Raw genomic sequence first — 12,463 nt, forward strand, 5'->3', positions numbered from 1 at the left:
TGTAGTCCCAGCTACTCGGGAGGCTGAGGCAGGAGAATGCCGTGAACCCGGGATGCAGAGCTTGCAGTGAGCCGAGATCACGCCACTGCACTCCAGCCTGCCAGCCTGGGCGACAGAGCAAGACTCCTGTCTCAAAAAAAAAAAAAAAGAATAAATGTATTGGAACTACATCATTTACAAATAGCATTTTACAGAACAAAAATAGTGATATAAGGCCCCAGTTGTATTCATATTAACAGCTCTTTATCTGCCGTCTTTAACTCCCAACAGGGGTTCAGGTCTGGCTTTGCTGGACAAGATACTTCACGTTATCTGGGAGTTAACGTCCTCCTTCAAGAAGTAAAGCCTCTGAGACTCTTTCCTACTTTGAATCTAGGGCCTCTTCACCTCCCTGCAGCCCTCCTAAGTGTCTGAAGTACAAGGAGCTTGGGTCGAGTGTAGTTTGCTCTCTGAACACAAGAGGGCGGCCACGGCACAGGCCTTGGAGCTTCAGCCTGGCTCCTCCTCCTTTCTCTGTCACTCCTTAAGGACAGCAGCCCACACCCCAGATGAAAGTTTTAGTTCCGGAAGAAGCAGTGTGCATTTCTCTTCAGTGTGTGTTGGTAGAAAAGTCTAAATGAAAATTTAGACCTTATAAGTACTTAGCTAGTAAGCCACTGAGCCAATATTTATAAGTAATAAAGCATCATTCTGGGTCCTGAACATACCTCTCTCTTTTTTTTTTGTCTTTATAGCATTTATCCATTGCTAATAAGGTGTGTAAGACTGAGAACATAAAAGCAGTAAGAAACATCCTCCAAAATCCTTTTGGAAAGGCATTTTAATTGATTAGTGTTTTTTTTTTTTTTTTTTTTTTTTTTTTAGTGATAGGGTCTCACTGTGTTGCCCAGGCCGATCTTGAACTCCTAGAGTCAGGTGACCTTCCCACCCTGGCCTCCCAAGTAGCTGGAACTACTGTTGGCTGGAAAAGGACCTTTTGAAAAATCTGAATTGGAAAGGATGTATTTTGTTTGTTTCTTAACGTTTTTGAGGAAGGGGTATGTGTGTGTGTGCATGTGTGAATTGAAGGAGTAGCTGAACTTCAGTTAGGAATCTGGTACTTCCTTTTCTCCCACTATCAACATTTTCTATGCTATTTAACTCGCTTTCTAAATCTTAAAGGAAGGGGGCAGTAATTTACTAGCATTATGGTGTAGTTGGAAGGTACAGCCACCCTAATATCTATTTTTTCATGCCTTGTTATCTCTAGAAGAATGCATTTGATGTTTGTAAAACATAAAAGTGAAAAGTGTCCATTTCCTGTATTTGAGGAGGTTTTTCTTTTTGAAATGAGGATAATAATTTCTCCTGTCATTCTGCCTCTCCTGTATCTGTGATATACTGAAGATGTGCCGCCCCCGAGACACGGGTCACAGACTTCCACGTACGTTCAGACTTTACAGTTGAGACTTCCTCTGGGCAGCTTCACCAGTCACTTTGCAGTTTGAGGAGCAGAAAGGTGGCAGGTGCGTCCTCAGCCTCAGGTGGGAACCTGCACTCAGGGCCTCTGCCATCTGCGGGCTACCTCCAGCGCTGGGGATCTTAGTGCCTCCCAGGGCCTCCTATTTCTTGGAAAGTTTTCATTTTTAGATATTTTTGTTTCTTCCTGTTAAGCCAAAATCTGCCTGCCTGTGACTCTTACCCTACTTGTATCATTTGCAGCTGCTCAAAATAAATGAAATCCTTTTCCAGTTTGAAAGCAGCTGTTGTGCCCCCATCCTGGCCATCCGAAATCCGACGGCTTGCTAACTCCTCACGTGCTTTAGGTGAATTCCGTAGTCCCACATCCACACCAGGCATCTGGTAACTGGTTCTTTGCACATGTTAAATGAGGGGCTTCCAGATACGGCCTGTGTGGTGTCATGAAAAGCCCCCAAAACTTGTGATGCTGTAGCCACGGCTCTCCTAGTTTATGTGAATTTGCATTTAAAGCTTGATCGATCGTGTGAGGGATTTGTTTTATCCACACTCCCATCCCTGGGCCTCCTCAGTGCGACTCTAGACGTCTTCACCGTGCCTGGTCTTGTCCGAGGCGGCTGACCTGTGACCTTGTGTCCCCGCAGGCTATCTGAACGTGCTCTCCAACAGCCGCTGGCGGGAGCGCTGGTGCCGAGTGAAAGATAACAAGCTCATTTTCCACAAGGACAGGACCGACCTGAAGACCCATATTGTGTCTATTCCGCTCCGTGGCTGCGAGGTGATCCCGGGTTTGGATTCTAAACATCCTCTGACGTTCCGGCTGCTGCGCAATGGCCAGGAGGTTGCAGTATTGGAGGTAGGGTATTTCCCAGGGGCTGTACTCCACAGAGGGACACACATGGTGATTTTCCTTTCAAAAGGCGAATGGTGACTCCTCTATCAAAATTCCTCCCATCTTGCTGACAGCAGCTCTTTTGGGCCCACCCCCTTTTCTCTCACTGCCCAGTCCATGAGTCTTTGCTTTACTTCTTGTCTCAGTTTTTTTTCTGGGAGATATGACAATGGCAATGACAGCACCCCAGCACCACTTTCTACCCATTTGTACACATCAGATTGACTTGCCTCCTTGTCTGAGTTCCTCTTTATGCCTGTTTGCAGGGAAATTAAATACACAATCCCATAGAGTACATTGCTTTTCTAAAGCACCTGGAAAATAACTTGTTTTAAAATTTCCAGGAAAGCTCTTTCCCCCAGGAGCTCTTTGAAATGGTGGTAAATGTTTCCTTTGGAATGTTCTTGACTTCTTTACAGATGGAAGACTTTTTGGGGCCATCTGAATGCCTTATGGACGGCGGCCAGTGAGCCACATGACACAGACACTGAAAGAGCGCCTTTGCTGTTTCGGAGCCCTGGGCTTGGTGCACGCTTTGTTGTTCATTTGGCTGCTTCACTAGAATTTCTTACTCCTGAAAACTGTCTTTTCAGTTAAAACTCAAAGCTACATACTCAAAACTTTCATTATTGAAAGTTTTTAATTTTTCATCATAGAAAACATTCTGTTGATGTTTTCTACCCAGTTTTAGACCTTTTTTTCCCTGTGATTTTTCCCTTTATTTCTCAGTCTTTCCCCCCACTTAGTGTTACTATGACCAAGATGCAAAGATACACACACATAGATAGATCCGTGCATTCACACGCCAGATGGTCGCATTCATGTCATGCACCTTATGCTGTAGAATCGATAGAAACCAGTTCATGTGAGGTGTGGTGGGTGGCTGGTGTGTGGCAGAAACTCACCTGGTGTGGAGCCTGCTCTAAATGCCTGCACAGTGACGCTCATCGGCAGAGGAGAGAGTGCCTGGGGCTGCGATCTAAACCACGGCTGCCCATCAGGCAGTCTTTCTGAAGATCTTGAATTTCACACATAGGAGTTCATTGCAGGGACTATTTTCACAGAGGCTGCTTTTTTTTGGTGGGGTTGAAAAATAGATGAACACTCTTTTTTTCCTGCAGGGCTCAGGAGGTAAGGGAAGGTCAGAAGCACGCACTGTTGCCCCCGTGGCTGGTTTTGCAGCAGTGTGATCTAACAGAGAGGGCTGGGCTCAGATGGGCTTGGGACAGCTGGGCTCCAGTCTCAGCTCTGTGCAGACCCTGCCCACGGCCAAAGCTTTTGTTCTCTCTCGGCTTCTTTACCCACCGTAAAACACGAATGTTGAGCTAGAGTCAGTGTACCTTGTAAACATTTATGTGGGCTGAAAACTGTAGGGTGGATGGCAGTGGAAAAAAGCTGAAAACTTAAATGAATAAACTGTACTCTTGATGTAACAATGCAGGTCTCCCATGAGAGCTCTGACAGCAGATCTGAGAAGGGTTGCAAGGAAAAGGAGGCATGAATTGGCACGGGTTAGATACAGGAATGAAGAGGGAGACGCTGGGCGAGTGCCCAGAGAAGCTTGGGGTGGGGTGGGGGTGGGTGGAAGTTGAGAGCTGTTTGGTGAAGAAGTCACCTGCCCTGCCATTGCTAGGGGCACAGTAGCTGTGTGCCCCGAGTCCTGGAGAGAAAGCGGTAGCATTTCATACCTTCACAAACGCTTGGACCACTGAGGAAGGTGCTTATTCATTGAGAGAGCTGAAGTGAGTAGACTCAGTTTCCTGAATGACACGACAGCAAGAATTGGAAGTTTACCCAGTATCACTTCATGTACGACACTATTTTTACAGCTGAAAAGTGACTTCACTTACAAGTGACACATTAAACATCTACAGCCTTCCAATGTAAGCAAGAAGCTTGACCTCATCAGTGGCGAAATGCTGTGAGCCAGCCAATAGAGTTGTAATGTTGTGAGCCAGCCAATAGAGTTGTGATGCCGTGAGCCAGCCAATAGAGTTGTAATGCCGTGAGCCAGCCAATAGAGTTGCGATGCCGTGAGCCAGCCAATAGAGTTGCGATGCCGTGAGCCAGCCAATAGAGTTGCGATGCCGTGAGCCAGCCAATAGAGTTGCGATGCCGTGAGCCAGCCAATAAGGTTGCAATGCCATGAGCCAGCCAATAGAGTTGCAGTGCCGTGAGCCAGCCAATAGAGTTGCAATCTATACTTTTTCCAAGATCCTTTTAACTTTTGTTTTGAGATAATTTCAGAGTTACTGAAAAGTTGCAAGGATAGCACAAAGGATGCCTGTGCGCCCTTCACTCATATCCGCCAAAGACCAGCATTCCCCATGCTTGCTGTCTCTTGCACAGCCCTGCGTGTGCACTCTCCCCCCAGCCTGCCCGTTTCTCTCTCTCTATGTCTGTATGTCTTTGTGTAGGAATTTTTTCAGAACCTTTTGCAGGTGTGTTGTGCTTTTATCCCTAAATACTTTGATGTATATTTGCTGAAAACACCTTACCAGAACCACAGTGTAATATGATCCCAGTCAGGAAACTACCATGCATACAGCATGCTTGTCTGAGTCCTAGATCTTCGTCAGGTTTTCCTAGTTATTCCTATCGTGTCCTTCATGAGCAGAAGGAAACCCCAGCCCGTGTGTTGTAGTCCCCTGCCGCGTCTCTTTAGCCTGCTCCGTCTGGCTTGACAACATTGACACTTGTTAAGGAGACTGCTCTTCTGTAGAAGGCTCCCCGGTTTGGGCGCGTCTGCTGTTGCCTTTCCTTGGGATCCAGCAGAGAATTATAGCGGGAGCCCATGGAGGTGGCAGCCTGTTTTATGCTGCGTTACATCAGGAGGCCCACAGTGTCTGTGTGTCTCACTGCTCGTGATATTAATTTTGATCCCTTGGGTAAGGTTTCCCCACTGTAAATTGACTGCATTTTTTCCCCCTCTCTCTAATAAGTCTCATGTGGGAAGATGCTTTGAAACTATGTAACTATCCTATTATTACTCATAATTTCACCCACTAGTTCCAGCATCCATTAATGACTCTTGCCTGAAACAATCATAATGACAGTTGCTAAATGGTGACGTTCTAATTCCGTTATTCCTTCTACATTTATTAGCTAGCATCTACTGCGAGACCATTTTCCTTTACTCCTATTTAATTATTTGTTTGTTTATATATGTATGTATATTAGTGGGAATTCATAGATTATTATTAATTATTATTTTTGAGACAAGTTCTCACTCTGTCATCCAGGCTGGAGTGCAGTGGCGCAATCTCGGCTTACTGTAACATCCATCTCCCAGGTTCAAGCAATTCTCTTGCCTCAGCCTCCCGAGTAGCTGGGATTACAGATGTGCCACCAGGCCCGGCTAATTTTTGTATTTTTTTTTAGTAGAGATGGGGTTTCACCATGTTAGCCAGGCTGGTCTCAAGCTCCTGACTTCAAGCGAACTGCCCACCTTGGCCTCCCAAAGTGTTGAGATTACAGGCATGAGCCACCGCGCCCAGCCCATAGTTTTTTTTTTTTTTTTTGAGACAAGTCTCGCTTTGTCGCCCAGGCTGGAGTGCAGTGGCGCGATCTCGGCTCACTGCAAGCTCCGCCTCCCGGGTTCACGCCATTTTCCTGCCTCAGCCTCCCGAGTAGCTGGGATTACAGGTGCCTGCCACCATGCCCGGCTAATTTTTTTGTATTTTTTAGTAGAGATGTGGTTTCACCGCGTTAGCCAGGATGGTCTGGATCTCCTGACCTCATGATCCATCCGCCTTGGCCTCCCAAAGTGCTGGGATTACAGGCGTGAGCCACTGCACCTGGCCCAGCCCATGGATTTTTAATCAGTGATTATATCCTTTACTGTCGTGACTTATTTTGGTCAAACTATCACAGATTTGGTCAGCAGGAGGCCCTCGGAGCTGGCTGTTTGTCCTTTGCCATGTCCCTGTAATAAAGAGACTACAGTCCATCATGCTTGGAGCACCTTCCTTACTTTATAGCACAAGGAGATGCTTTTCCCTGCTCCAGACCTGGAGTCAGCCGTTCCTCCAAAGCATGTTATTCCTTTTAGTGGAGAATGGCGGAGAATTGAGAAGCCAGGATCTGGGGGCCAGATGTGCTCACTTCTGCCGGCGGGCCAGAGCTCCTGGGTCTTTTCAGTAGACAAACGCTAGAAACAGATGTGTGGATGTGGATGTGGATACATACACACACATTCACACATTTATATGTTATACATACGACAGATACTTACAAGTGTATATACACACGTACATGCATACATACATACATGCACCCACACACGTCTCTATGTCTATACCTATCTATGTATTAAAAGCTGTGAGAACTAATACCTCCAACACCACAATATTATTTTCTAAAAGCCTCTGAGGAAATTTCATACAATGAACTATGAAGAATACAATTGGTAAACTCTAATGTAATAATATCAATTACATCTTAGATATTAATTGTATTAAAACATTTTAAAAATGCTTTGATGAAATGGTTATAATGACATAGGTATAGATTAATCATGGATACATTCTCAATATAGATTTTGTTTGCTGGGTGCGGTGGCTCACACCTATAATCCCAGCACTTTGGGAGGCAGGTGGATCACGAGGTCAGGAGATTGAGACCATCCTGGCTAACACGGTGAAACCCCATCTCTACTAAAAATACAAAAAATTACCCGGGCGTGGTGGTGGGCGCCTGTAGTCCCAGCTACTCAGGAGGCTGAGGCAGGAGAATGGCGTGAACCTGGGAGGCGGAGCTTGTGGTGAGCCGAGATCACGCCACTGCACTCCAGCCTGGGTGACAGAGCGAGACTCTGTCTCAAAAAAAAAAAAAGATTTTGTTTTAGGAAGGACATAAGACCTGTGAAGAGAACACATTTGTGATTTTGTTGTTTTAATCCAGGTATTCAAATCAGTTCATTTTAATTTGGCAAACATTGATTGTGTTTTTGCTCTCTGTAAGGTACTTAATGGGCATTCCTTCCCTTTGCCCTCATGGCCTCATTGTGTATGGTTAGTAATGATTTGTTACATGGACAATATCACTAGCCAGTTTCTCAACATACAAAATAGCTGCTGCTTTGTTAACATCCCTCCCTTTAGAGAGGCCTTTATACATAGCATGGAATATTTACAATTACTTATACTTTGATCGGTGTTAAACTTGTCAAGGTTATAATTATAAAACCCAATTTTCTTTAAGCTCAACTTGGAGATCTTTATTTAAATTAGTAATTTTTATAAGCAATAAAATTTTTTTCTTCAACATTCGGTTAACTCATAAATTTGATAGCTTAATTTCTCCTAAACTTTAACCATTATTTACATATTTAATTAATCAAAATTTTTAAAGATTTCAAATACCATTAAAAATGTAACTGATTTTCTAAATCACTTTAAAACAATGGCTTAAAGCTGGGCATGGTGGCTCACAACTGTAATCCTAGCACTTAGGGAGGCTGAGGTAGGAGAATCGCTTGAGCCCGGGAGTTCGAGACCAGCCTGGGCAAGATGGTGAGACCCTGTCTCTACAAATAAAAAATAAAAAAATTAGCTGGGCTTGGTGGTGTGCACCTGTAGTCCCAGCTGCTTGGGAGGCTGAGGCAGGAGGATTGCTTGAGCCCAGGAGTTGGAGGCTGCAGTGAGCTGTGATCACACCACTGCACTCCAGCCTGGGTGACAGAGCGAGACCCTGTCTCAAAAACAATAAAAATAAAAATAAAAATAAAAGGATGGCTTAAATATTGAACAAGAATAATCTTAAAGACATATTTCAGACTTGCAAATTAAGCAGACCAAATTGAGGAGATAGCAAACATCTTAAAAAATGGTGTGCCTAAAGTAGCCCAGTGATTACAGAGCGTCATTTCCCTTGTGGAAACACAATTGATATCAAAGGAAATTACTTTTTTATATCATCTAATCAAGAAACTAAATGACCATTTCAGGCCCATGTAGAGGGGCTCACCCAGGGCTCCTGGTATAAAAAAGTTTGCGACCAGTAAAGGGCCTGGAGCTTGGTGGCGCTTCCCAAGTCAGGCACCAGCAGCTGGGACGTGCTCCTTCTCATGGTCAGGTGGTGTTGCCAAAGGCTTCTCAGCAACTTCCTTCAGCGGGGATGCAATTAATCCCATTAATTTTCCTGTCTTACACCCTAGTGCCTTTCCCCACAATAATGGGAAGGCATTCTAGGACCTCAGAGTTTCATTCACCTTTGGTGTAATCGGGATGATGCTTCCTAAATTAAGTCCTGCTGTGAACGTGACGTTAATCCCATCGCTCAGCCAATGGCTGCGTCTTCCTTCTCGTTTCTTCTTAGGGACATCATGTTTCATCGCCTTTCCTATTATGTGGTCTCTTTATTGACACATTTACGAAAATGTAAGAATCTTTAGTTAAATACCACTTACCTTTTTTCCCATTTCAACAGGCATCTTCTTCTGAAGATATGGGCAGGTGGATTGGGATTTTACTCGCAGAGACGGGATCATCCACAGACCCGGAGGCTCTGCACTATGACTACATCGATGTGGAGATGTCTGCAAGTGTCATTCAGACAGCCAAACAGACCTTCTGGTAAGACCCACTGCCATGTGAAATGGCACCACAGTTCAGTAACTATCTTTTCCCTAACTTAGCTTAACTTAGTTTTTGTGTGAGGATATAGCCTCAGAAGAAAAACTAAAGACTTTCCTTTTTGCATTATCTTATTCCAAATTTTGCAGAAATGTTTTCGTTGTGTCAACCCACTGGGTTTTCTATTTGAGCAGTGTGTGGCAAACTTGCATAAAGGACTAGATAGTAAATATTTTTGGTTTTGTGGGCCAGATGTTTCCTGTTAATAACCACTCAGCTCCCGCTGCAGCTGGACACCGTACATAAACGAACGGGTGTGTCTGTGTTCTAATAAAACTTTATTTGCGAAAACAGGCAGTGGCCTGAATTTGGCCCATAGTTTGCTGACCCCTGTATTAGAGGAACAGTTCTGTGAAGCAGAAATGATTCTACATATTGCTGTAATGAGGACTGAGTTCTCAAAGCTATCCGTCAAGTACTTTGTAAATTTAAATTGTGATTTTTTTTTAAAAAAATGCTGCAATCATGTATAAAAATGTCCTTTTGAACTGTGAATATTTCTTTAACATAATGGTGGCAGAATATTTGTAGCAGCAGTTCTTGGTATGGTCCACGGATCCCCTGTGGATTTTCCAGACCCGTTCTGGTAGTCTACAGCGTTAAATTATTTTCATAATATACTAAGACATTGTTTCCTTTTTCCACTGTTTGGACATTTGCATTAGTGATCACTGGCTGGCAGCTTCGCATCAATAGTCACCCTTCTCCGTGTTAATAATCATTGTCACTGCCAATATAAATAGTCAAAGAATTTTACCATTTGTGATAGTAAAAGAAAATGCTGGTTTCACTTAAGATGTCCTTGAGGAAGCAGTAAAAATGATGACTTTTTCTATAAAGGATCAGATAGTAGATGTTTGCATGAAGGCTCTGAAGCCCGTGTGTTTTTCTTGTTCTGCGTGGCGTGATGACAGGCCACAGAGCATGCAGGCGTGTACAGTGACAGTGGTCCTGTTGAGGAACAACTCAGACAAGTGAGGTGCTCATAGAACTGGCTGCCTTGATTTTTTTTTTTTTTCATTTTTACTTTAAAAAGCAACTAACAGACAAACTGGTTATTTGCACATAGGCATTTGCAGATGTTTTCTTGAAAATGAGCTAGCTACACCCATCATCTCTAGGCAAACAGTTGGCAGTATTTGTTGCTTATGATACATTTAAGCTTTCCTCAGAAATTAGAATTCTGGAAAATTTGCATCTGCCGTGGTGAGCTTGCCAGCTACTCAGCACCCATAGACTCCTGCTGAGATCTGTAGTCATGTCAGTGAGCAGTTTTTTTTGATGTTGTATAATGAAGGGTGTCAACGTTTGAAAGATCGGCAGAAGTTATGCTTGGGAAAAGCTCTATTCCTAGTGCAAGATAAACAACTGGATTTTAATGTGAGTCGATTGATCTGCTTTCTGACTCCATGGCAGCTGGCGATAAGAGCCCACCACTTGCTGCGTTTTGGTGTAGTCCCAGAGAAGCGTTGCTACAGCTCGGAAAAAGCAATTAAAATGTGCCCCACTTGTCCGGCTTACATCTGTTTGAGGCTGGATTCTCTTCACATACTTCAACCAAAAGAGCGTTTTGTGACAGATTGAGGGCAGAAGCAGGTGTGAGAATCCAGCCACCTTCTGTTAAGCTGGACATTAGCTGGGTTTACAAACATGTGAACACTCTGCCACTTTCTGGTTTGTTATTGGCGTTGCTGGACATTAACTGGGTTTACAAACATGTGAACACTCTGCCACTTTCTGGTTTGTTATTGGCGTTGCTGGACATTAACTGGGTTTACAAACATGTGAACACTCTGCCACGTTTTGGTTTGTTATTGAGGTTTTGTTGTTGTTGTTATTGTTTTTGATTAAGGGTCTTGCTCTGTTGCCCAGGCTGGAGTGCAGTGGCACAATTATGACTCATTGCAGCCTCGACCTCCTGGGCTCAAGGGATCCTCCCATCTCAGCCTCCCAAGCAGCTGGGACTACAGCCATGTGCCACCATGCCTGGCTGATTTTTTTTTTTTTTTTTTTTGGTAGAGACGGGGTCTTATTATGTTGCCCAGGCTGGTCTCAAACTCCTGGACTCTTAGGTTCAAGTGATCTTCCCGTCTTGGCCTCCCAAAGTGCTAGGATTCCAGGCATGACCCACGATGCCACTTTTAAGTGAATAACAATGAATGCAGTTCTCAGGTTTTAATTTCAAATCCAGCAGGTAGTAGGTAGGGCATCTTGGCTTGGGTCCTGCTGTGGTATTTACTAATTAGAACAATTTGGACAAGTCATTCATTACCTGTTAGTACCTCTGCTGCCTTCTGTAGAAAATAGAGAGGGTGGGTGAGATAATCTCTGAAACTTGCAGCTCCAGCATCTTTTCACCCCTTGACTGCTGCATATGTTTCTCTCATCCTTAGAGAGTCGGGACTGGGGTGAGGGAAGTGAATGAAAACAAAGCTGGTCATGAATTCCATCATCAGCAAGTGAGGAGAAACATACAGACAGCTGCTGGCAGACCCGCCAGTGCTGAGATTACGCGACCTTTCAAGTGTGAAGAAGATGGGCTCAGATGCCTGTGCTGTTGTGTCGTGCCTGTTTAATATGAACATCACCATCTAGTTTTTCCACACAAGTGCTATTTATGGGGAATTGGAGCAGTCTTCCTTTGTGTCTTGAATGGTGAATAGACATTCGTTTAATGCTTAGCTAGGACATTCTGGGGCTAAGAAATAGTTCTCAAAGTGAAGATAACTTGGCCCATTTTAGGACTCAAGCCACATGTTACGTACACCCAGCTAAGGTCAATAGCCTTGACAAGTGGAATTAGTCTTGCACAGATTGTCCATAAAATCCCCAGTAACACTGGAGATTTTCTACAGTGCAGACTGTTCTCGCCACTGTCCTTTTGTGTGGAAATCAGGGTAGATGTAGTCTAGTACTTACCGGTCTGTTTATACTCATTATTGTTTAATTATATTCTTTCTAGTCAGCAAAATGTAGGTAAATTTTAATGATTCTCCTATTCTTTAAGTACTATGCAGTAAATAAAGCACATTTAAAGTGTTTTTAAAGAGATATAAGATCCATAAGTCTATTTTTGCAAAATCTGCCCAACTAGACAGAAATAAAAGTGGTTGTGGATGTTCACTATATTTATTTGGAAGATACTAAATTTCCATAAAAACCTATCCTACGTCCACATGTAATTGCAAGTATAATCAGCACACCGATAACCACATTTAAGAGAAACCCTGAATTAAAATCGTTGCCCTAGAATACAGCTTGGCTTTTACTTTATAAATGACTATTTTGGCTTTTGTTGCCATTGCTTTTGGTGTTTTAGACATGAAGTCCTTGCCCATGCCTGTGTCCTGAAAGGTAATGCCTAGGTTTTCTTCTAGGGTTTTTATGGTTTTAGGTCTAACATTTAAGTCTTTAATCCATCTTGAATTAATTTTTGTATAAGGTGTAAGGAAGGGATCCAGTTTCAGCTTTCTACATA

At 43.6% G+C, this 12,463-nt stretch overlaps 1 protein-coding gene across 8 annotated transcripts in view; it reads left to right on the top strand.

Moving 5' to 3' along the window:
• The window catches only part of AFAP1 (actin filament associated protein 1), a 179,911-nt gene that overhangs the window by 134,931 nt on the left and 32,517 nt on the right, over window positions 1-12,463 (top strand). For all 8 annotated transcript variants that reach the window (XM_054484910.2, XM_054484904.2, XM_054484908.2 and 5 more), the window contains exons 10-11: window positions 2,103-2,314; window positions 8,780-8,925. In XM_054484910.2, the coding sequence (XP_054340885.1) occupies window positions 2,103-2,314; window positions 8,780-8,925 (358 nt within the window). The remainder of the gene's footprint in view (window positions 1-2,102; window positions 2,315-8,779; window positions 8,926-12,463) is intronic.

The sequence above is a fragment of the Pongo pygmaeus genome, chromosome 3 (assembly GCF_028885625.2).
Source record: "Pongo pygmaeus isolate AG05252 chromosome 3, NHGRI_mPonPyg2-v2.0_pri, whole genome shotgun sequence".
NCBI lineage: Eukaryota > Metazoa > Chordata > Mammalia > Primates > Hominidae > Pongo > Pongo pygmaeus.